Source organism: Coregonus lavaretus (assembly GCF_964263955.1).
Source record: "Coregonus lavaretus genome assembly, chromosome: 11".
NCBI lineage: Eukaryota > Metazoa > Chordata > Actinopteri > Salmoniformes > Salmonidae > Coregonus > Coregonus lavaretus.
This window is the reverse complement of record NC_139998.1, coordinates 49,820,598-49,845,916: the sequence shown is the minus strand read 5'-3', so window position 1 is coordinate 49,845,916 and position 25,319 is coordinate 49,820,598. Positions and strand designations below refer to the sequence as shown.

The following is a 25,319-nucleotide window of genomic DNA, read 5'->3' as shown; positions in this document are numbered from 1 at the left end:
GTGCAAGTTCTCCCACTTAAAAAGATGAGAGAGGCCTGTAATTTTCATCATAGGTACATGTCAACTATGACAGACAAAATGAGAAAAAAAATCCATAAAATCACATTGTAGGATTTTTTATGAATTTATTTGCAAATTATGGTGGAAAATAAGTATTTGGTCAATAACAAAAGTTTCTCAATACTTCGTTATATACCCTTTGTTGGCAATGACACAGGTCAAACGTTTTCTGCAAGTCTTCACAAGGTTTTCACACACTGTTGCTGGTATTTTGGCCCATTCCTCCATCCAGATCTCCTCTAGAGCAGTGATGTTTTGGGGCTGTCGCTGGGCAACACAGACTTTCAACTCCCTCCAAAGATGTTCTATGGGGTTGAGATCTGGAGACTGGCTAGGCCACTCCAGGACCTTGAAATGCTTCTTACGAAGCCACTCCTTCATTGCCCGGGCAGTGTGTTTGGGATCATTGTCATGCTGAAAGACCCAGCCACGTTTCATCTTCAATGCCCTTGCTGATGGAAGGAGGTTTTCACTCAAAATCTCACGATACATGGCCCCATTCATACTTTCCTTTACACGGATCAGTCGTCCTGGTCCCTTTGCAGAAAAACAGCCCCAAAGCATGATGTTTCCACCCCCATGCTTCACAGTAGGTATGGTGTTCTTTGGATGCAACTCAGCATTCTTTGTCCTCCAAACACGACGAGTTGAGTTTTTACCAAAAAGTTATATTTTGGTTTCATCTGACCATATGACATTCTCCCAATCCTCTTCTGGATCATCCAAATGCACTCTAGCAAACTTCAGACGGGCCTGGACATGTACTGGCTTAAGCAGGGGGACACGTCTCGCACTGCAGGATTTGAGTCCCTGGCGGCGTAGTGTGTTACTGATGGTAGGCTTTGTTACTTTGGTCCCAGCTCTCTGCAGGTCATTCACTAGGTCCCCCCGTGTGGTTCTGGTATTTTTGCTCACCGTTCTTGTGATCATTTTGACCCCACGGGGTGAGATCTTGCGTGGAGCCCCAGATCGAGGGAGATTATCAGTGGTCTTGTATGTCTTCCATTTCCTAATAATTGCTCCCACAGTTGATTTCTTCAAACCAAGCTGCTTACCTATTGCAGATTCAGTCTTCCCAGCCTGGTGCAGGTCTACAATTCTGTTTCTGGTGTCCTTTGACAGCTCTTTGGTCTTGGCCATAGTGGAGTTTGGAGTGTGACTGTTTGAGGTTGTGGACAGGTGTCTTTTATACTGATAACAAGTTCAAACAGGTGCCATTAATACAGGTAACGAGTGGAGGACAGAGGAGCCTCTTAAAGAAGAAGTTACAGGTCTGTGAGAGCCAGAAATCTTGCTTGTTTGTAGGTGACCAAATACTTATTTTCCACCATAATTTGCAAATAAATTCATAAAAAATCCTACAATGTGATTTTCTGGAGAGAAAAAAATCTCAATTTGTCTGTCATAGTTGACGTGTACCTATGATGAAAATTACAGGCCTCTCTCATCTTTTTAAGTGGGAGAACTTGCACAATTGGTGGCTGACTAAATACTTTTTTTCCCCATCGTAAGGTCCCACAGTTGACAGTGCATGTCAGACCAAAAACCAAGCCATGAGGTCGAAGTCACTAGCCGGCTTCCACATGGGCCCTGCACTTTAGAGGCTGCTGCCCTATTTACATAAACCTGAAATCACTGGCCACTTTAATAAGGTTTACATATTTTTGCTTTACTCATCTCATATGTATTTCTGTATTCTATTCCACTGTATTTTAGTCTGTGCCACTCCGACATAGCTCATCCTAATATTTATATATTTCTTAATTCCATTCTTTTACTTTTAGATTTGTGTATATTGTTGTGAATTGTTAGATACTACTGCACTGTTGGAGCTAGAAACACAAGCATTTCGCTACACCCGCAATAACATCTGCTAAATATGTGTATGTGACCAATACAATTTGATTTAGAGCTCCGAGACAGGATTGTATCGAGGCACAGATCTGGGGAAGGGTACCAAAAAAATTATGCAGCATTGAAGGTCCCCAAGAACACAGTGGCCTCCATCATTCTTAAATGGAAGAAGTTTGGACCCACCAAGACTCTTCCTAGAGCTGGCCGCCCGGCCAAACTGAGCAATCAGGGAAAAAGGGCCTTGGTCAGGGAGGTGACCAAGAACCCGATGGTCACTCTGACAGAGCTCCAGAGTTCCTCTGTGGAGATGGAGGAAACTTCCAGAAGGACAACCATCTCTGCAGCACTCCATCAATCAGGCCTTTATGGTATAGTGGCCAGACGGAAGGCACTCCTCAGTAAAAGGCATATGACAGCCAGTTTGGAGTTTGCCAAAAGGCACCTAAAGGACTCTCAGACCATGAGAAACAAGATGCTCTGGTCTGATGAAACCAAGATTGAACTCTTTGGCATGAATGCCAAGCGTCACGTCTGGAGGAAACCAGGCATCGCTCATCACCTGGCCAATACCATCCCTACGGTGAAGCATGGCAGTGGCAGCATCATGCTGTGGGGATGTTTTTCAGTGGCAGGGACTGTGAAACTAGTCAGGATCGAGTGAAAGATGAACGGAGCAAAGTACAGAGAGATCCTTCATGAAAACCTGCTCCAGAGCACTCAGGACCTCAGACTGGGGCGAAGGTTCACCTTCCAACAGGACAATGACCCTAAGGACACAGCCAAGACAACGCAGGAGTGGTTTCAGAAAAAAAGTCTCTGAATGTCCTTGAGTGGCCCAGCCAGAGCCCAGACTTCAACCCGATTGAACATCTCTGGACAGACCTGAAAATAGCTGTGCAGTGACGCTCCCCATCCAACCTGACAGAGCTTGAGAGAATCTGCAGAGAAGAATGGGAGAAACTCCCCAAATACTGGTGTGCCAAGCTTGTAGCGTCATACCCAAGAAGACTCAAGGCTGTAATCGCTGCCATAGGTGTTTCAACAAAGTACTTAGTAAAGGGTCTGAATACTTATGTAAATGTGATATTTCAGTTGTTGTTTTCTATAAGTTTTTGACCTCTCCTCCTCCCTTGAATTGGCTGCAATTGAATCACAGCTACTGTAAAAACAGAAGAGAACCCAATCGAATCACGGCTACTGTAAAAACAGGAAACAAGAGAGAACACACTGAAGACTAGTCTGCAGAGTACACACGACTAGTGGGATAGAAACAAGTGAAATTCAATCAATCTGAAAACCAATCTAAAAGAAGAGGCTGGAAAATCCCTATAAACCTAATTGTGTGTGTGTGTGTGTGTGTGTGTGTGTGTGTGTGTGTGTGTGTGTGTGTGTGTGTGTGTGTGTGTGTGTGTGTGTGTGTGTGTGTGTGTGTGTGTGTGTGTGTGTGTGTGCGTGCGTGCGTGCGTGCGTGCGTGCGTGCGTGCGTGCGTGCGTGCGTGCGTGCGTGCGTGCGTGCGTGCGTGCGTGCGTGCGTGCGTGCGTGCGTGCGTGCGTGCGTGCGTGCGTGCGTGCGTGCGTGCGTGCGTGCGTGCGTGCGTGCGTGCGTGCGTGCGTGCGTGCGTGCGTGCGTGCGTGTGATGAATTGAGATCGGTGTATTATCTCCTCATGTCTATGGCCATTCAACACCGTTCAGGGACACTGAAGTACAAACACCTCAGAAGGTCAACAGCATAACCATGGCCAAGTCCCTTACTATAAGGTCAAGTCCTTTACTATAAGGTCAAGTCCCTTACTATAAGGCCAAATCCCTTACAATAAGGTCAAGTCCCTTACTATAAGGTCAAGTCTCTTACTATAAGGCCAAGTCCCTTACTATAAGGCAAAGTCCCTTGCTATAAGGCCAAGTCCCTTACTATAAGGTCAAGTCTCTTACTATAAGGTCAAGTCCCTTACTATAAGGCCAAGTCCCTTACTATAAGGCCAAGTCCCTTACTATAAGGTCAAGTCTCTTACTATAAGGCCAAGTCCCTTACTATAAGTCAAGTCCCTTACTATAAGGCCAAGTCCCTTACTATAAGGCCAAGTCTCTTACTATAAGGCCAAGTCCCTTACTATAAGTCAAGTCCCTTACTATAAGGCCAAGTCCCTTACTATAAGGCCAAGTCTCTTACTATAAGGCCAAGTCCCTTACTATAAGTCAAGTCCCTTACTATAAGGCCAAGTCCCTTACTATAAGGCCAAGTCCCTTACTATAAGGCCAAGTCTCTTACTATAAGGCCAAGTCTCTTACTATAAGGTCAAGTCCCTTACTATAAGTCAAGTCCCTTACTATAAGGCCAAGTCCCTTACTATAAGGCCAAGTCTCTTACTATAAGGCCAAGTCCCTTACTATAAGTCAAGTCCCTTACTATAAGGCCAAGTCCCTTACTATAAGGCCAAGTCCCTTACTATAAGGCCAAGTCCCTTACTATAAGGCCAAGTCCCTTACTATAAGCCCAAGTACCTTAACTATAAAGGTCAAGTCCCTTACTATAAGGCCAAGTCCTTTATTATTCTCTACTGTGGTCCTTGGGACCTGGGTGGGTCAGACAGTGACACTATGGCTGCGTCTGAAATGGCACCCTATTCACTTAACAGTACACTATAAAGTGTGGCATTTGGGACGCATCCTTTCCTTGCAGCCGCTGTCAAAAAAGCACCCTTTAGTTTACTCTGTTACTGCCATGAGACGCATAACTTAACAGATGTTGAAAGCAGCGTGGATAACTACAAGCACTGATTTCATGCATGCTAAACATGATGTTTTGGTTGTCAGATAAAGTGAGCATGGCTGCCTAGCAGTCAGCGGTCCAAATGTTACACACACAGAAAACCTCATGTCAGAAAACCTCATGTTGGTGAAACATAAATCAACATGTTGTTATCTTTTCTGCAGCCTTTTTTCCTCCAGCAGCTCAGAAATAATGGATGTGCTGCTCACTGATGCTGTGAGCTGGTGTCAAGCAGCTCAGAAATAATGGATGTGCTGCTCACTGATGCTGTGAGCTGGTGTCAAGCAGAGCCTGTGAGCTGGTGTCAAGCAGAGCCTGTGAGCTGGTGTCAAGCAGAGCATGTGAGCTGGTGTCAAGCAGAGCATGTGAGCTGGTGTCAAGCAGAGCATGTGAGCTGGTGTCAAGCAGAGCCTGTGAGCAGAGTTGAGCAGTTGGATATCCCGCTCATTGCTCATGGAGTGGTGCTTGTGCACTGCACCGGCGCTCCATGTCGATTCCAACCGCTCCATGTTCACAGGGAAAAGAAAACTGCCACTCCAAATTCGCTCTATTCACTAAAATCACAACTACCTTTTGGTTTTGAAGTAATGAAAAGTATTTGAATAAACATGAAAAGTTGAATGTAAGAAGCGCATATCATTTCAAATAGGCTACATGTAATTTTAAACAGCATATAAACATAAATAGGTCAGGAGCCAGACAGGGAGCCTAAGAAGGAACCCAAGGCTATATTATTTCAAGCCTATAGCCTACAAAGAAATACATTGTGAAGCATTTGTGAGTGCGACAATAGACTGGTAGGGACATAAAGGGCTCAGCATTGAGTTCAGCCGGTCTGTGGTTCAGCCGGTCTGTGGTTCAGCCGGTCTGTGGTTCAGCCGGTCTGTGGTTCAGCCGGTCTGTGGCTTCAGGCTCATGCAATGGTGCCTGGAGAGCAGGCCAGCAGCGGACAATATCCTCTCCACACCTGCAGAGCCACTTGGGATGCTAAACACCCTTTTGCCACTCTTGCCAGGCTGGGCAGCGATGCAGTTTTTGATATAGGTTTTTAGGCAAACGTGAACGTGGGAATATGGCAGGCCTATTGGGCCAAAATCAATTATGGCCTACAGTATAGATAATAGAACAAAAATGAACGAAACGTTTAAGAGATCTGATTTTTAGTTTATAAATACTTTGCTACAATTAGTTATCTACCCACCTCTTTCATTCCTTTTAGCATGTGCACGTAGTTAAGTACACCATCATGCTTTCGGGATACGTGTCTTTTCAGATTCCACAATGATTTTTTAGTTGTGGACTCTACAGCAGGACAATAGATTCTTGGCGAGTTTAGGGACTTTAAATGTATTAATGGATGTTTGCGAGGCATGTCACTACACCCATCTCGTTGTATAGCCCACCACATGCACTGTTTTCTAACCACATCTGGATGGATCCATAACAAATTACTATGGGAATAAATATCCCTGAATGACAGACATACTGGAATAAAGTAGGCTAATGCAACTGAAGCCACCAAATTGTTGCTTACTGAAACACCCAAAGTCATTCAATTGTTATAATAGGATTTGAAGCAATAGCCCACCCACGTGTGGTCAACTATAAGCATGGGGACTGGTCTTGATAAATCAATCAGATTTTTATTTTCACTGAATATTGGTAAGCCTACAATTAGGCTGTGGAAATGTTAGGATTATTTTGCTCTTCACTCGCAGTCGCTTAGTAGCCTAGGCCTACTCCCGACGCCATATTTTCCTAACGGAAACCCTGAGGCCTAAATAGGCTACTGTAAAATGCACCATAATATTACATCAATTTAATTAAGATACATTTCTAACAGTATAAACAGCACAACAAATACAATAATAATTATAATCAATCCTCCAGGCTGTGTCGCAGCCAGCCGCGACCGGGAGACCCATGGGGCGGCGCACAATTGGCCCAGAGTCGTGCAGGTTAGTGGAGGGTTTGGCCGGCAGGGATGTTCTTGTCACATCGTGCACTAGCGACTCCTGTGGCGGGCCGGGCGCAGTGCACGCTGACACGGTCGCCAGGTGTACAGTGTTTCCTCCGACACACTGGCTTCCGGGTTAAGCGGGCATTGTGTCAAGAAGCAGTGCGGCTCGGTTGGGTTGTGTTTCCGAGGACGCATGACTCTCGACCTTCGCCTCTCCCGTGTCCGTACGGGAGTTGCAGCGATGGGACAAGACTGTAACTACCAATTGGATACCACGAAATTGGGGAGAAAAAGGGCGTAAAATACAAAAAAATACAAAAAACTAAAAAACAACAACATTATAATCAATCCCATATAGTCTGTTCTAACAAAACAAGGTTTTAAAGTCTCTAGTACAGCCAATATTAAAAACAGCCAAATGCATTCCTGAATTCAATCGCTTTGACATGTTGCGGTTTATTCATTGTTTAATTATTCAAGGCTCCCTTTGTTATTTCGTTTTATAACTAAAATGCTTCACTATATTTAAACACATGGATGACTTGTATGCTGTGTGATGACATGCACAAATTAATGTCTTGATTGACATACTGTATATTGAAGTAGGCCTTTATGCCAATACGTAAATTACGCTAATACAGCTACAGTAAATAGGACTCTTAGGCTCCATGTCATTTCAATAACTTCATTTCAATAAAAACCTTGAACCCACCTGTCACTGAATTTACCGAAATATGTGTATTTTACACTCTAGCAGTAGGCCTACATTAAGATAAATATCATAAAAGACAAAAACTTATTGAGCATTTCATCCTCAAAGCACCATGAAGGTCTGCTGCGCAGAATGTATATTAACAGTAGAATTGCCTGGACTCAAGGAGTAGCCTACCAATAGCCGCCAGTCTAATAAATCAATTTAATATACACAATCACAAATAAATCCATTAATATTTTGTTTAGGAAGGTCATTAAAAAAAACATGATACTAAGACAAATTATTTCAAAAGAACAGAATAGCATGTTTTAAGATGTATTTCTCTGTGCTATAGTAGCTGAGGCTATGATTGCTTCATGTCAACAAAATTAATTAACTTGTTATACTCTTTCAGATAGGGTATAGCAATCAAAACGTCTGGCCTGCATGGACCTCTGTAGGATTATTTGGGAAAGTAAGCAAGTGCCAACAAGCTTCTGAAAAAGACACCCTCAAAGATGCCCTCTGGTGGTTTCAACGAGCATTAACGGCAACAATGGCTGACAGTAAAATACTGTGACATCATGCACTGTAACTTGCTGTACCATACTGCAGCATCCTGCAAGCTGTGCTACAGTATGATGCAACTTTTAAATGAGGAACCACTGTACATCACCGCACTCCCTCTCTTGCTCTTGGTTCTCATCTTTGTAAGTCACCTTGATTTAGCACCTGTGTGTTTTATCAGTTTCTTTATGAAACTATTTATTGAACTCATGACAGTAGCTAAAGCAAGGGGCGCTATTGGAGCGGGCGAAAAGGCAGACGCTCCAGCCTTTGGGAATCTTGCTCCGTGCTCCAGTCAAATTGTGCACGCTCCGCTCCAGCTCCACTCACATACTCTGGTGTCAAGTCAGTAACCACAAGTCCCCCCCTGGTCTGCAGTGTGTTTTAATATGCGATTGGGCTCTGGCCCGCTGTGTTCAATTAAAGGGACTAAAGGATGGCGACGAGCGGCGAGAAGAGGCGAGGGGAGGAAATGAAGTGCTGCATCACCATTGTGCTCTGTGTGCTCCTCAGAGAGATAATAAGGCAGGCGGCAGGGGGTGGAGGGAGAGAGAGAGATGAGAGAGATGGGGGAGAGGGGGGTAGGGAAAGAGAGAGGGATGGATGGATGAGGGAGAGAGAGTTTGAGAAAGAGATTAGGATAAGAGACGGAGGGTTTGAGAGCGGGGGGGGGGGGGGGGGGGCTATGGAGAGAGAGGGAGGAAAAAATAAGCTTTCTGAGAGAAGGAGAGGTAGAAAGGTATAGAGGTAGAGAGAAGAAGAGGCAGAGAGGAGAGGTAGAGAGAAGGATAGGTAGAGAGGTATAGAGGCAGAGAGAAGGAGAGGTAGAGAGAAGGAGAGATATAGAGGTATTGAGGTAGAGAGAAGGAGAGGTAGAGAGAAGGAGAGATAGAGGTATAGAGGTAGAGAGAAGGATAGGTAGAGAGGTATAGAGGTAGAGAGAAGGAGAGGTAGAGAGGTATAGAGGTAGAGAGAAGGAGAGGTAGAGAGAAGGAGAGGTAGAGAGGTATAGAGGTAGAGAGAAGGAGAGGTAGAGAGAAGGAGAGGTAGAGAGGTATAGAGGTAGAGAGAAGGAGAGGTAGAGAGAAGGAGAGGTAGAGAGAAGGAGAGGTAGAGAGGTATAGAGGCAGAGAGAAGGAGAGGTAGAGAGGTAGAGAGAAGGAGAGGTAGAGAGAAGGAGAGGTAGAGAGAAGGAGAGGTAGAGAGGTATAGAGGCAGAGAGAAGGAGAGGTAGAGAGAAGGAGAGATATAGAGGTATTGAGGTAGAGAGAAGGAGAGGTAGAGAGAAGGAGAGATAGAGGTATAGAGGTAGAGAGAAGGATAGGTAGAGAGGTATAGAGGTAGAGAGAAGGAGAGGTAGAGAGGTATAGAGAAGGAGAGGTAGAGAGAAGGAGAGGTAGAGAGGTATAGAGGTAGAGAGAAGGAGAGGTAGAGAGAAGGAGAGGTAGAGAGGTATAGAGGTAGAGAGAAGGAGAGGTAGAGAGAAGGAGAGGTAGAGAGAAGGAGAGGTAGAGAGGTATAGAGGCAGAGAGAAGGAGAGGTAGAGAGAAGGAGAGATATAGAGGTATTGAGGTAGAGAGAAGGAGAGGTAGAGAGAAGGAGAGATAGAGGTATAGAGGTAGAGAGAAGGATAGGTAGAGAGGTATAGAGGTAGAGAGAAGGAGAGGTAGAGAGGTATAGAGGTAGAGAGAAGGAGAGGTAGAGAGAAGGAGAGGTAGAGAGGTATAGAGGTAGAGAGAAGGAGAGGTAGAGAGAAGGAGAGGTAGAGAGGTATAGAGGTAGAGAGAAGGAGAGGTAGAGAGAAGGAGAGGTAGAGAGAAGGAGAGGTAGAGAGGTATAGAGGCAGAGAGAAGGAGAGGTAGAGAGGTAGAGAGAAGGAGAGGTAGAGAGAAGGAGAGGTAGAGAGAAGGAGAGGTAGAGAGAAGGAGAGGTAGAGAGGTATAGAGGTAGAGAGAAGGAGAGGTAGAGAGGTATAGAGGTAGAGAGAAGGAGAGATAGAGAGAAGGAGAGGTAGAGAGGTAGAGAGAAGGAGAGGTAGAGAGGTATAGAGGTAGAGAGAAGGAGAGATAGAGAGAAGGAGAGGTAGAGAGGTATAGAGGTAGAGAGAAGGAGAGATAGAGAGGTATAGAGATAGAGAGAAGGAGAGGTAGAGAGGTATAGAGGTAGAGAGAAGGAGAGGTAGAGAGAAGGAGAGGTAGAGAGGTATAGAGGTAGAGAGAAGGAGAGATAGAGAGGTATAGAGGTAGAGAGAAGGAGAGATAGAGAGGTATAGAGGTAGAGAGAAGGAGAGGTAGAGAGGTAGAGAGGTAGAGAGAAGGAGAGGTAGTGAGAAGGAGAGGTAGAGAGGTAGAGAGAAGGAGAGGTAGTGAGAAGGAGAGGCAGAGAGAAGGAGAGGTAGAGAGGTAGAGAGAAGGAGAGGTAGTGAGAAGGAGAGGCAGAGAGAAGGAGAGGTAGAGAGGTAGAGAGAATGAGAGGCAGAGGGAGAGGTAGTGAGAAGGAGAGGCAGAGAGAGTGTTAGAGCCAGAAATAATTAGTAATAAGCCGGAGCAAGTGAGCGTAGTCACTGGCTGCATCTCAAATGGCACCCTATTCCCCACTGGGCCCTGGTCAAAAGTAGTGCACTATATAGGAAACAGGGTGCCATTTGGGACGTAGTAAGTCAGTAGCTGGCTTCATAGCTGGTGTTTGAATGGACTGATATTAAAGCCCAGTTAATGAGACTCTACAGGCCTCTCTCTCTCACAAGACTCAAGCAGAGGTGGTCACAATGTCACCCTCCCTCTTTCAGTCCACTCTCCCACCTCTTCTCCCTCTCTCTCTCTCCTCTTCTGCCTCGCTCCTTCCCTGCACCTCCCTCATCCTCTCCCTCCCTCGCTCTTTCCTTCCCCTCTCCTCCTCTCCCTCCTTCTCTCCCTTCTCACTCCCTCCTCTTCCTCTTTCCCTCTCCACCCCAAATTACACCAAGGTCACCGTTGTACGTGGGGTTCATTAGACGTTGCTGGGTAATAGTGTGTAGACGACGGAGAGCGGTAGTGCCGCCTGCCTAATGGTTGTGTCAAAATGTTACATCCGCGTTCTGTCAACGTTGGCTGAGGGAGAGAAATAGGAGTGGACAGCCTTACATTTGGTTCTAACAACATCATCTCCAAGGGTACAATACCTTTTTTTCTACAGAGCCCAGGGGTCTTTGGCACCACTGAGGAGGGAAGAAATAAATAAATGGAGGGAGGTACTTGACTGCTGGTACACTGAGAAAGGATGGTATCAAAATAGCCCATCTTTGCTCACTGTTCAAAGGAAGCACAAACGAAGGATGGTAGGTGCAATATGTAGGCTAACTGACCTACGCACATACTTGTTTTAAAATGAGAACTCAACATACAGGCACCTCTGTAGTGCATAATGGTACGTAGGAGTAGCTTCCCAATGATCTCTAGCCATCTTGTCAAGGCAGTGAGTCACAAAATGAACTTAGTTATCCACGTTGGAAGAAACCTGTGCTGGAATGCTTGTGGGAGGCAAACAGTAAAAAAAATTTATTTTGTATACCACCCCTACCTTGTCACAACACAACTGATTGGCTCAAACGCATCAAGAAGGAAAGAAATTCCACAAATTAACTTTTAACAAGGCACACCTGTTAATTGAAATGCATTCCAGGTGACTACCATGGTCTTGGTTAGTAGGCTATTTGTAGGCATATGTGTTATTTCATAGTTTTGATGTCTTAGTACAAATAAAGAAAGACCCTGGAATGAGTAGGTGTGTCCAAACTTCTGACTGGTAGTGTACATCAAAGAAGACTGAAATATAACAAAACTGTTTGACATAGTAACAACGGATTCGTCGTTTTTATTAACTTTGTGGCAACAGTTTGGGGAAGGCCCTTTCCTGTTTAAGCATGACAATGCCCCCGTGCACAAAGCGAGGTCCATACAGAAATTGTTTATCAAGATCGGTGTGGAAGAACTTGACTGGCCTGCACAGAGCCCTGACCTCAACCTCATCGAACACCTTTGGAATGAATTGGAATGCCGACTGCGAGTCAGGCCTAATTGCCCAACATCAGTGCCCGACCTCACTAATGCTCTTGTGGCTGAATGGAAGTGTAATACCTTGCTAAAACCAAGTATAGAGTATATTTGTTATAATTCATTGGTATTAGATTTAAAAGGTGATCGAATAGCTCCTGATTTGTAATGTCATTAATGCATTTCTTTTGAAGCAATGTTTAAAATTTTTTTTACAAGTGAATAGGTTGGTTTACTTTTAAGTTTAAGTTTCCCACGTATCTCGTTAAAGTTTTGACCAATGAGGTAACTTGTTAAGTTGTGGCCAATGGGAGAGTGGACTGGTTGCTGGGAAAGAAAAAGAGAGGGAAAGGTTGAAAGAAGGGAGAGGAGAGACGTTAGTGGGGTTGGTGAAGGAAAAACGACCAAAGGAAACGATAAAGAGAGAACAAAACCATACCTACAGAGTTTTTTAAAGGGAAATCCTGATTTTATTTATATAAGAGAGTGTTTATTATTTCGTTAAGAAAGACCTAGTAGAGACTGAAGCTGCCGTCGCATTGTGGAGACATTCGACATCCTAGAGGTTAGCCTAGCATCGTGCAAGACTTGGAGAGAATTGCTTGTGACGATCAACGAGTTCGGGTTTCCAACGGATGTCTGTTGCTGCTACGGAGTACTGGCTGCATTGATAGCTGTGTTCGCTGTGGATCTTGTGAGGACACCTGCACGGAACTACTATATTTTGCTGAGGCATTATCTACAAGTAGTGAGTAACTACAAATGTGGGGTGGACTTCGGGACTTTATGTATGTCGTCATTTTTTTTATGAGCTCCAACGCGCGCCCAGGGTTTAAGCAAGCTTGCAAATAATTTGGACATGGGTTGTGGAAAAATCATTGGGGTTTATTATTTTTATTTCTTTTGATGTGATACATTGAAAATGTGATTAATATAGATATTGAACCTTATGTCTGTTGTATTGGTGGAGTCATTTACTGTTTCAGTTTCATTTAATGCATGGGAAAGCATATCCTTATAATAATAACCAAGTCTATAATCATTCAATCTGAAGTTAATACCCTATTTGTCATTCACCCTAGCAAGTTTACAATAGGGATTCTTATTGGAGATGTCCTTCTCACCTAATATCCCATGCTGTTCAGATATTCTAAATAAGGTAATATTGTGAGAGTCAAATTCGAGCCTGGTGAGAGGGTTACATTTTTGGGGGCTCGTCCGGGATCTTGGTTATTGTTGATGGGATATTTTTGACTCCCCATTTGACAATTTTGAATTGACATTTTGGATTTTCTTCTGACATTGCTGTATAGGCATAAACCTACAACATGCATGTTGAAGAGATTGTTACCTGGTGTAGAGAGAAACAGCTAGCTACTAATCGTGCAGTTGTCCTTAGCAGTGTTACAGATGATGTGTCTGATGAGGTTCTGCTGGAAACGCTGACTTATGTTAAGGCTTTTGGTAAAATTAGACTGCATGGTCGTTGTTCTTATTCAGCTGGTAAAAAGCAGTATGTTTTGGTAGAGATATCAAACAACCTTAACGAAATAGCTGTGCCAAGTGTTGTTGGGATACCTGGAGAGTTGGGTCCCTGGCCTGTACATGTAGTTTCACAAGTCACGTCTCCAGTTGAGAAAGAGGGTGAAGATTTCCAGGCAAAGCTATTATCCTTTCTGAGATATGAAGGGAAGACTGTTGCTGATGTTAAAGGCCTGGTAAGTCCCTCTGGTGCTGACCTCAACGCTGAACTGGTTACTGCCATAAGTTCACTGGTAGAAAAATGCAACAATGTTCCATCTGAGACTCAGAGTTACCGTAAGCTACGTATGTTCTCAGGTGTGAAGCCCACTCCTAGTGGAGAGGAAGAGTATGACGCATGGGCTGAGCAAACCACCCATTTTCTAGAGGAATGGCAGTGCACCGACAATGTGAAAAAACAGAGAATAATAGAAAGTCTTAAAGGGCCTGCTGCTGACATTGTGAGGTTCTTTAGGACCGGAAACCCCCATGCTACAGCGATCGAATACATGAAGGCTCTAGAAACCGCATTCGGTACCACCGAAAGTGCACCTGATCTCATGGTAAGGTTCAGAAACACATTCCAGAGTGAAGGAGAGAAGCTTTCAGCTTACCTGTTGAGACTTGACAAATTGCTGCACACTGTATATCGAAAAGGAGGCATTGAGCTGTCAGAGATGAATCGCACACGCATTGGCCAAGTAGTGAGAGGTGCATCCTCACATGACATGGTTGCGCTTCGTATTCGCATGACCTATAAGCTGCGTGATCCACCAACCTTTACTGAGCTGCTGCAGGAAGTAAGGGAGGAGGAGGACATGATTCAAGACAGGAACACAACGAAGAGTGTTGTGAAGTCATCAGCTGTTGCTCCTGTTGCTACAGTTTGTGAAGAAGCTAATACTGAGATAGAAGTGCTGAGAAAAGAGCTAAAAGGTTTGAAAATTGAAATGACATGTCTCATGTCTGCTAACGTCACAGCAGCTCACTCTGACACACAAAGGTCAGATGTTGCATTTAAAAGCAAAAAGAAAAGGGTAAATCCATCACAAGAACAGACACAGGCCGACAGAAACCCTGGAGTGTTCTGTTATAGATGTGGAGAAGATGGCCATTTCAAGAGAAACTGTGAAGGTGAAGAGAACTTGAGGAAAGTCAACACACGCCTGATCAAACAAAAACGGTCTATGGGAAACTACAGAGGGACCCAGTAAAGGAGCGGCCTGACGTCCCGGTGAAGATACGTTCCACAAAGTGCCACAAGTATGAAGCAATGAAAGACATGCTACCTACAGGTTTAGTTGGCCCAAGTTCTGTCGTTTCTGTACAGATTGAAGGTGTCTATACTAAAGCTTTACTAGATAGTGGTTCTCAGATTACTCTACTTTACAGATCCTTTTATGACAGGTACCTGACGCATTTGCCATTGATTCCTATAGGAAACTTAGAGATATGGGGCCTTAGCTCTGAGCAGTATCCATATGATGGCTATTTGTCGCTCAAGCTTGAGTTCTCGGGATCGGTTGTGGGCGTAGCAGAGACCATTGAAGCACTTGTGTTGGTATGTCCAGATCCGGCCATGAAAGGTGACGTGTCTATTCTGGTCGGCACAAATACGTCTGTAGTGAAGAGACATATGACTGCTTGCAGAGAAAAGGAAGGTGAAGGTTTCCTTAGCACACTACAAGTTCACCCTGCTATCAAGGAGGCATATGAGAGGATGAGAGAAAGCTCAACTGATGATGATGAGAAGAGAGGAACGGTCTGGTTCGCACAGACAAAACCTGTCACCCTGCCACCTGGTGGGCAGGCGAGAGTTACTGGAATTCCAAAGTTTCCTGGGATACCTTCTACTCAAACCCTTCTGGTAGAGAGGCCTGAAGAACCCCGGTTCCCTGAAGAACTACTAGTGAGGCCTGAAATCCAGACGGTTGCAGTTGTGTCGTCTAGAAGAATCACCCTTACTGTCAGGAATGTCTCGACAAAGGAGATCACTCTGAAACGAGGTATGCCTATTGCTCATCTGTTTCCTGTAGATATTGCTCCTGGGTTTCCATTGAAACGAGAGCAGGATTCATCTGAGAAATTGACGTCTTCTTCATTCAACTTTGGAGATTCTCCAGTGCCTGAGGGATGGAAGAAGAGGTTATGTGAAAAGATGATGGAACGGAAAGAAGTGTTCTCAACACATGAGTTTGATGTGGGTTGTTCAAAGAGTACTCATCACACCATCAGAGTTACTGAAGACAAACCGTTTAGGGAGAGATCTCGCCGCTTGGCTCCAGCTGATGTTGAAGATGTAAGGAAGCATCTAAATAACTTGAAAAGTTCTGGGATCATATCTGAGTCGAGAAGCCCCTATGCATCTCCTATTTTGGTGGTGAGGAAAAAGAATGGCACCATACGCATGTGTGTTGATTACAGGACCCTCAACAAGCGCACTGTTCCCGACCAGTACACAGTCCCACGTGTGGAGGATGCTCTGACATGTTTGAGTGGGAGCAAATGGTTCAGTGTGTTAGATCTCCGAAGCGGATACTATCAAATCCCAATGGGTGACACAGATAAAGAGAAGACTGCATTTATCTGTCCAGTTGGATTTTACCAATTTGAGAGGATGCCGCAGGGTGTGTCCGGAGCACCTGCAACATTTCAACGTGTCATGGAACAGACAGTTGGAGACATGAATCTACTCGACGTTCTTGTTTACCTTGACGACTTAATCGTGTTTGGAAGGACGCTGGAAGAACACGAGCAGAGGTTGCTCAAGGTGTTGGACCGCTTGGAAAGTGAAGGCCTAAAACTGTCCCTTGACAAGTGTCAGTTTTGCCGCACATCTGTCAACTATGTTGGACATATCATATCCCAGAATGGAGTGGCCACAGACCCATCAAAAATTGAAGCTGTCACCAAGTGGCCAAGGCCTGAAACTGTGACTGCTCTGTGTTCTTTCCTAGGATTCTGTGGATATTACAGGAGATTTGTGAAAGACTATTCTAAAGTGAGTTACCCCCTGAATCAGCTCTTATGTGGATATCTTCCCGCAGGCAAGAAAGGGAGAAAGTCCAAGGAAGAGGTGAAAGCCTACCTCAACAACTCAGAACCATTTGGATCAAGGTGGAATGAAAAGTGTGAATTGGCATTCGAGACATTGAAGGAAAGCCTCACAAAAGCTCCTGTGTTGGCTTTTGCTGATCCTCAGTTGCCATACGTTCTACATGTAGATGCTAGCCGCGAAGGGTTAGGTGGAGTACTGTACCAAGATCAAGGTGAGGGTCTGCGTCCTGTGGCATTTGTGAGTCGAAGCCTGACCGCTTCTGAACGCAACTACCCAGCTCACAAGTTAGAGTTTCTTGCGTTGAAGTGGGCCGTGGTTGATAAACTACATGATTACCTGTATGGGGTCAAGTTCGAGGTTAGAACAGACAACAACCCATGTCCTCACAACCTATGTCCTCACGTCCGCAAAACTGGATGCCACTGGTCATCGTTGGCTGGCTGCGTTGTCTACCTATGACTTTAGTCTCAAGTACAGGCCAGGCAGGCAGAACATAGATGCCGATGCTTTATCTCGCCGCCCTCATCAGCAATATGCAGTGGAACAAGATTGGAGAGACATTCCTGCATCCGGTGTTAGAGCCATGTGCCAGATGTCTAATGTTGTTAGAATAACTCCTGGATCATCTCATAGTAGAGTGATTGATCAGTTGGGAGCCTCTATGCATGCTGTGCCTCAAGCATACTGTAACCTGAGCATGCTGACGTCTAACATGCCCAGATTGAGCACTATGGAACTTTCTGCATCGCAACAAGAAGATCCTTGCTTAGGAGAGATGTGGGTTGCTCTTAATAAACATGATATCACCAGGGTGACCAAGACAAAACATCCACTCATCTCTTTGCTCCTGAGAGAGTGGGAGAAGCTAAAGATGGAAGATGGAGTTATGTACAGGATCACACATCCGCCAAACAAGACTCGTCGTGCTCAGTTACTTCTTCCAGAGAAGTTCAGAACTATGGTTCTCACGTCGCTGCATGATGACTCAGGTCATTTAGGATTTGACAAGACATATGGACTTGTCAGAGACCGGTTCTACTGGCCACGCATGAAGATGGAAGTAGAGGAGTACTGTAAGTCCTGTGCTCGCTGTGTACAGAGGAAAACACTTCCAAAGATAGTTGCTCCGCTTGGTCATATGCAAAGTGATGGACCTATGGACCTTGTGTGTATGGATTTCCTGTCCATTGAGCCTGACTCCAGTAACACAGCGAATGTTCTTGTCATTACGGATCATTACACAAGATACGCTCAAGCTTTTCCTACGAAGGATCAGAAAGCATCCACGGTCGCCAAGGTATTGTGGGAGAGGTACTTCATCCATTATGGTCTGCCCAAGAGGATGCATAGTGATCAAGGTAGAGATTTTGAAAGTCGACTCATCCATGAGCTACTGAATATGCTTGGAGTGGAGAAGTCAAGGACAACACCATATCATCCTCAGGGAGATCCGCAACCCGAGAGATTCAACCGAACCTTGTTGAACATGCTTGGAACTCTTGATCCTACACGAAAGAACAAATGGAGTCAGTATGTTGGGCATCTAGTGCACTCGTATAACTGTAGTCGGAATGAAGCGACTGGCTATTCGCCATATTTTTTTATGTTTGGACGTGAAGCTAGATTGCCTGTTGATATTTGTTTTGGAGTCTCGAGTGATAGCTCTTCAGAGAGAACTTACCTCAAGTATGTATCTGATATGAAGAAACAGTTACAAGCTACTTACAAACTTGCTGAGAGCACTGCTGGAAAGCAAAACCAAGAAAACAAACAGCGATATGATAAGAAGATCCGCTACACGCAACTTATGCCTGGAGACAGAGTCCTCATACATACATATAGGACTGCAAGGAAAACATAAGCTGGCAGATCGCTGGGCCTCTACGCCATATGTGGTGGAAAGTCAGATGTCAAACTTACCTGTGTTTCGTTTGAAGCCTGAAATTGGAGATGGACCCATTAAGATTCTTCATCGAAATCACCTGCTACCACTGGGGCAGAAAGTGCGCATAGAACCTGTGGTTAACATAGAACCAACACCTGGTAGAAGGACCCTGCAAAGAAGGAGGAAGAGAAAGGGAAATGAAAAGTTGCCTGGAAACTGTACTCCTCGGAATGATGAGAAAGTTGAAGAGGTTGAGAATCCAGAAGATGAGAAGGATTTTGACTCAGAAGATGAGGACATCGGAGTATGGTATGAAGTGCCAAATACAAACTGTATAAGCCGAGAAGTGGAAGAGAGGTCGGAACCATTTAGCTTGGACTTAGACATAGTTTGGAATCAAATGACAGGGGAACCTGAAAGAGCAGACCAAGTTCTGGAAGTAAAAGAGTCCAGTCAAGAAGCTGAGGTCGCAACTGGAGTTGAAGTAGATGATAATGAGGCATCTAACTCAGTTGAAGATATTACAGAAGAGGAACGAGAAGTTCAGGGAGAAGTGGAAACTTCGGAGGAAATGGAAGGACCAGGGATAAGAAGATCTCAGAGAGTAAAGAAAGCACCTGTATTACTTACCTATGATAAACCTGGAGTTCCAAGTATAGCCCCAGTTGTCAGATATTGTCTCACATTGTACAAGTGGATTGGATAAGGGAAACACAAATGTATCTCATTTTCAATTATCTAACAAGTTTTGTCTCAGCTGTAGGTTGTAGTTAAGAGTTGACACATTTACTTGTCATTACATTTCACTTATGTTTACAAGTCATGAGGACATGCCTATTTTGGTGGGGGGAGAGTGTAATACCTTGCTAAAACCAAGTATAGAGTTTATTTGTTATAATTCATTGGTATTAGATTTAAAAGGTGATCGAATAGCTCCTGATTTGTAATGTCATTAATGCATTTATTTTGAAGCAATGTTTTTAAAAAAATGTACAAGTGAATAGGTTGGTTTACTTTAAAGTTTAAGTTTCCCACGTATCTCGTTAAAGTTTTGACCAATGAGGTAACTTGTTAAGTTGTGGCCAATGGGAGAGTGGACTGGTTGCTGTGAAAGAAAAAGAGAGGGAAAGGTTGAAAGAAGGGAGAGGAGAGACGTTAGTGGGGTTGGTGAAGGAAAAACGACCAAAGGAAACGATAAAGAGAGAACAAAACCATACCTACAGAGTTTTTTTAAGGGAAATCCTGATTTTATTTATATAAGAGAGTGTTTATTATTTCGTTAAGAAAGACCTAGTAGAGACTGAAGCTGCCGTCGCATTGTGGAGACATTCGACATCCTAGAGGTTAGCCTAGCATCGTGCAAGACTTGGAGAGAATTGCTTGTGACGATCAACGAGTTCGGGTTTCCAACGGATGTCTGTTGCTGCTACGGAGTACTGGCTGCATTGATAGCTGTGTTCGCTGTGGATCTTGTGAGGACACCTGCACGGAACTACTATATTTTGCTGAGGCATTATCTACAAGTAGTGAGTAACTACAAATGTGGGGTGGACTTCGGGACTTTATGTATGTCGTCATTTTTTTTATGAGCTCCAACGCGCGCCCAGGGTTTAAGCAAGCTTGCAAATAATTTGGACATGGGTTGTGGAAAAATCATTGGGGTTTATTATTTTTATTTCTTTTGATGTGATACATTGAAAATGTGATTAATATAGATATTGAACCTTATGTCTGTTGTATTGGTGGAGTCATTTACTGTTTCAGTTTCATTTAATGCATGGGAAAGCATATCCTTATAATAATAACCAAGTCTATAATCATTCTATCTGAAGTTAATACCCTATTTGTCATTCACCCTAGCAAGTTTACAATAGGGATTCTTATTGGAGATGTCCTTCTCACCTAATATCCCATGCTGTTCAGATATTCTAAATAAGGTAATATTGTGAGAGTCAATTCGAGCCTGGTGAGAGGGTTACAGAAGCAAGTCCCCGCAGCAATGTTCCAACATCTAGTGGAAAGCCTTCCCAGAAGAGTGGAGGCTGTTATAGCAGTAAAGGGGGGACCAACTCCATATCAATGGCCATGATTTTGGAATGAGATGTTTGACGAGCAGGTGTCCACATACTTTTGGTCATATAGTGTATTTGGCCTGGCGAAGCGGTTTTATGCGCTTACTGAATGGAAGCTGAACATGAGTTTTTTACTCGGCTGGTCTCAGCTGGTATCGGGAAGAAATTAGTCCTCACTGTCCGAGACCGAGTCAAGACCGAGTACAAATGTATCCGACATCGAGACAAGACCGAGACACTCTAAATTACATTTTAGTCATTTAGCAGACGCTCTTATCCAGAGCAATTTACAGTTAGTGAGTGCATACATTTTTTATAGAACTAGAACAAAATGTGGTCTTGAGACTGGTTTCGATTACTACAACACTGCTAAGGTGTTTCTGAAACAGCAATGTAGGTGGGACTTAGAGCACCTTCAAGCATAAACGGTTTGAAACTAAGGGGGGCAGGGGTCCCCTCAGTAGGAAAGGCACTGACGCCTCTGGTCCCAAAGGCTAGCCTTACCTGATGAGGGTGATCTTGACCTTGGATGAGGCGCTCTTGATGATGGCCGAGGCGTTCAGGTGGCTGCGGCCATACAGGACCTGGTTGTTTATCTGATGGGGAAGGAGAGAAGGAGAGAGCGTTAAACTACAATAGAGGGTTGTATTCATTAGGACACACCGTAGCAAAACTGGAAAAAATGATGTAGTCATGTAATGTAGTCCCTCCCTGCTTAGGTCAGTTTTCTTCCGTTTGATGCCAAATAAACACGACCCAGGTATTTATTATATACCGGAAGAAGGGATGAGTTTCATTTCTTTCTCTCTCTAACAAAGACACAGCAACATAAACACTCAAACATGCATGAACACACGCACGCAAACACGAATACACCCTGTAAGCGCACGCACCAAACACAGTCCTCTTATTGTTGCCGATGATAATGACAGGATAATGCCTCCACTCAAGTGTGACAACAGTGTTAAGCACATGATTACTGATGTACACACACACACACACTGCAGAGAGATAGGTAACTCATTTAAACTAAATGCTTTTATGATGAGACCATTCAACCTTTACAAAAAGCAAGTAAAAGTCTAAATTAAGATGTCTGGCTAAAGTGCCATTGAACTCTAGGGCACCAGTTTTCCAAAATGGCCACCAACCAGCTCCATCGGTTCTAATTGGACAGGATTCACATGGCCATTTCAATATAAATAATTGGTACATGAAGCCCAATTATGGCTTAAAATGTTTGAGGTGGTGTTTCTGTGTGCGTGTGTGCACATATGTCCCTGTGACTGTGTGTGAGAATGCATCAGCCTGTGACTGTGTGTGTGTTGCAGTGGGTCGGGCCTGCCTCCCTCCTCTCCCGCTGCTTGTGGCGAGCCACGTACATTTTTCATGGCAGCAGTGACATTGTTGTAATGAGTAAAGCTAGCATGACAGAGAGGGTGAGAGGAATGGAGAGAATAAACAACTGGGTTGACAGAGGGAGGGAGGGAGGAGAAAGCGATATGATGGGATGAATGGGCAAGAAAAGGTCACACAAAACAATGAAAAGGAAAAGGTCACACAAAACAACAAAAAGGAAGAGGTCACACAAAACAACGAAAAGGAAGAGATCACACAAAACAACGAAAAGGAAGAGGTCACACAAAACAACGAAAAGGGAGAGGTCACACAAAACAACGAAAAGGAAGAGGTCACACAAAACAACGAAAAGGAAGAGGTCACACAAAACAACGAAAAGGGAGAGGTCACACAAAACAACGAAAAGGAAGAGGTCACACAAAACAACGAAAAGGAAGAGGTCACACAAAACAACGAAAAGGGAGAGGTCACACAAAACAACGAAAAGGAAGAGGTCACACAAAACAACAAAAAGGGAGAGGTCACACAAAACAACAAAAAGGGAGAGGTCACACAAAACAACGAAAAGGAAGAGGTCACACAAAACAACGAAAAGGAAGAGGTCACACAAAACAACGAAAAGGGAGAGGTCACACAAAACAACGAAAAGGAAGAGGTCACACAAAACAACGAAAAGGAAGAGGTCACACAAAACAACAAAAAGGGAGAGGTCACACAAAACAACGAAAAGGAAGAGGTCACACAAAACAACGAAAAGGAAGAGGTCACACAAAACAACAAAAAGGGAGAGGTCACACAAAACAACAAAAAGGGAGAGGTCACACAAACAACGAAAAGGGAGAGGTCACACAAAACAACAAAAAGGGAGAGGTCACACAAAACAACGAAAAGGAAGAGGTCACACAAAACAACGAAAAGGAAGAGGTCACACAAAACAACGAAAAGGAAGAGGTCACAAAAAACAACGAAAAGGAAGAGGTCACACAAAACAACGAAAAGGAAGAGAACACACAATACAACGAAAATGGAGAGGTCACGCAAAACAACGAAAAGGGAGAGGTCACACAAAACAACAAAAAGGGAGAGGTCACACAAAACAACGAAAAGGAAGAGGTCACACAAAACAACGAAAAGGAAGAGGTCACACAAAACAATGAAAAGGAAGAGGTCACACAAAACAACGAAAAGGGAGAGGTCACACAAAACAACGAAAAGGAAGAGGTCACACAAAACAACGAAAAGGAAGAGGTCACACAAAACAACAAAAAGGAGAGGTCACACAAAACAACGAAAAGGAAGAGGTCACACAAAACAACGAAAAGGGAGAGGTCACACAAAACAACAGACACAACAGACAAAGGCAAACACGTCAGCCCAATTCAGGCTCGTCGATTTTCCTATCAATGTTTGTGGAAGATCAAAACACTACAGCTCTATGTAGACACATATATAATTCATTGCATTCAGTAGCAGTGCTCAAACCAAGCAACTACTCTAATCAAATCATAAGAATCAATCACATCTATATTGCATGGCTACTCGCTGCTTAGGCAGTGGAGTGGAGTGGAAACATCATGCTTTGGGGCTGTTTTTCTGCAAAGGGACCAGGACGACTGATCCATGTAAAGGAAAGAATGAATGGGGCCATGTATCGTGAGATTTTGAGTGAAAACCTCCTTCCATCAGCAAGGGCATTGAAGATGAAATGTGGCTGGGTCTTTCAGCATGACAATGATCCCAAACACACCGCCCGGGCAACGAAGGAGTGGCTTCGTAAGAAGCATTTCAAGGTCCTGGAGTGGCCTAGCCAGTCTCCAGATCTCAACCCCATAGAACATTTTTGGAGGGAGTTGAAAGTCCGTGTTGCCCAGCGACAGCCCCAAAACATCACTGCTCTAGAGGAGATCTGCATGGAGGAATGGGCCAAAATACCAGCAACAGTGTGTGAAAACCTTGTGAAGACTTACAGAAAACATTTGACCTGTGTCATTGCCAACAAAGGGTATATAACAAAGTATTGAGAAACTTTTGTTATTGACCAAATACTTATTTTCCACCATAATTTGCAAATAAATTCATTAAAAATCCTACAATGTGATTTTCTGGATTTTTTTTTCTCATTTTGTCTGTCATAGTTGACGTGTACCTATGATGAAAATTACAGGCCTCTCTCATCTTTTTAAGTGGGAGAACTTGCACAATTGGTGGCTGACTAAATACTTTTTTTCCCCACTGTAAGTCTACAATTGCGATAATGCATGGAATGCTTTATTATAAAATATGAATTTTTACGGTGAAAATTTGCTTCTCCAAACTTGAAACTCAAGCCTATGAGTACATTTCCCTTGACCTGCCATTTTGAATTCAAATTTGTATAGCGCCTCACAATCATTATAGCTTACATAACATAGCCGGCACTGCTATCATCCTCTTTTACCACTTCACCAAACATTACACTACTGTTCTGGCCCTCCCTTCTATAACATTAGACTACTGTTCTGGCCCTCCCTTCTATAACATTAGACTACTGTTCTGACCCTCCCTTCTATAACATTAGACTACTGTTCTGACCCTCCCTTCTATAACATTAGACTACTGTTCTGACCCTCCCTTCTATAACATTAGACTACTGTTCTGGCCCTCCCTTCTATAACATTAGACTACTGTTCTGACCCTCCCTTCTATAACATTACACTACTGTTCTGACCCTCCCTTCTATAACATTAGACTACTGTTCTGACCCTCCCTTCTATAACATTAGACTACTGTTCTAACCCTCCCTTCTATAACATTAGACTACTGTTCTAACCCTCCCTTCTATAACATTAGACTACTGTTCTAACCCTCCCTTCTATAACATTAGACTACTGTTCTAACCCTCCCTTCTATAACATTACACTACTGTTCTGACCCTCCCTTCTATAACATTAGACTACTGTTCTGACCCTCCCTTCTATAACATTAGACTACTGTTCTGGCCCTCCCTTCTATAACATTAGACTACTGTTCTGGCCCTCCCTTCTATAACATTACACTACTGTTCTGACCCTCCCTTCTATAACATTAGACTACTGTTCTGACCCTCCCTTCTATAACATTAGACTACTGTTCTGGCCCTCCCTTCTATAACATTATACTACTGTTCTGACCCTCCCTTCTATAATATTAGACTACTGTTCTGGCCCTCCCTTCTATAACATTACACTACTGTTCTGACCCTCCCTTCTATAACATTAGACTACTGTTCTGACCCTCCCTTCTATAACATTAGACTACTGTTCTGGCCCTCCCTTCTATAACATTAGACAACTGTTCTGACCCACCCTTCTATAACATTAGACTACTGGTCTGAACCTCCCTTCTATAACATTAGACTACTGTTCTGACCCTCCCTTCTATAACATTACACTACTGTTCTGGCCCTCCCTTCTATAACATTAGACTACTGTTCTAACCCTCCCTTCTATAACATTACGCTACTGTTCT

The 25,319-nt window shown here is 43.9% G+C and overlaps 1 protein-coding gene across 8 annotated transcripts in view; it reads right to left on the bottom strand.

The window, feature by feature from the left end:
* Positions 1-25,319, bottom strand: part of patj (PATJ crumbs cell polarity complex component) — a 234,171-nt gene that overhangs the window by 36,579 nt on the left and 172,273 nt on the right. For all 8 annotated transcript variants that reach the window (XM_084172209.1, XM_084172214.1, XM_084172210.1 and 5 more), the window contains one exon: positions 20,979-21,070. In XM_084172209.1, coding sequence (XP_084028335.1) covers positions 20,979-21,070 — 92 coding nt within the window. The remainder of the gene's footprint in view (positions 1-20,978; positions 21,071-25,319) is intronic.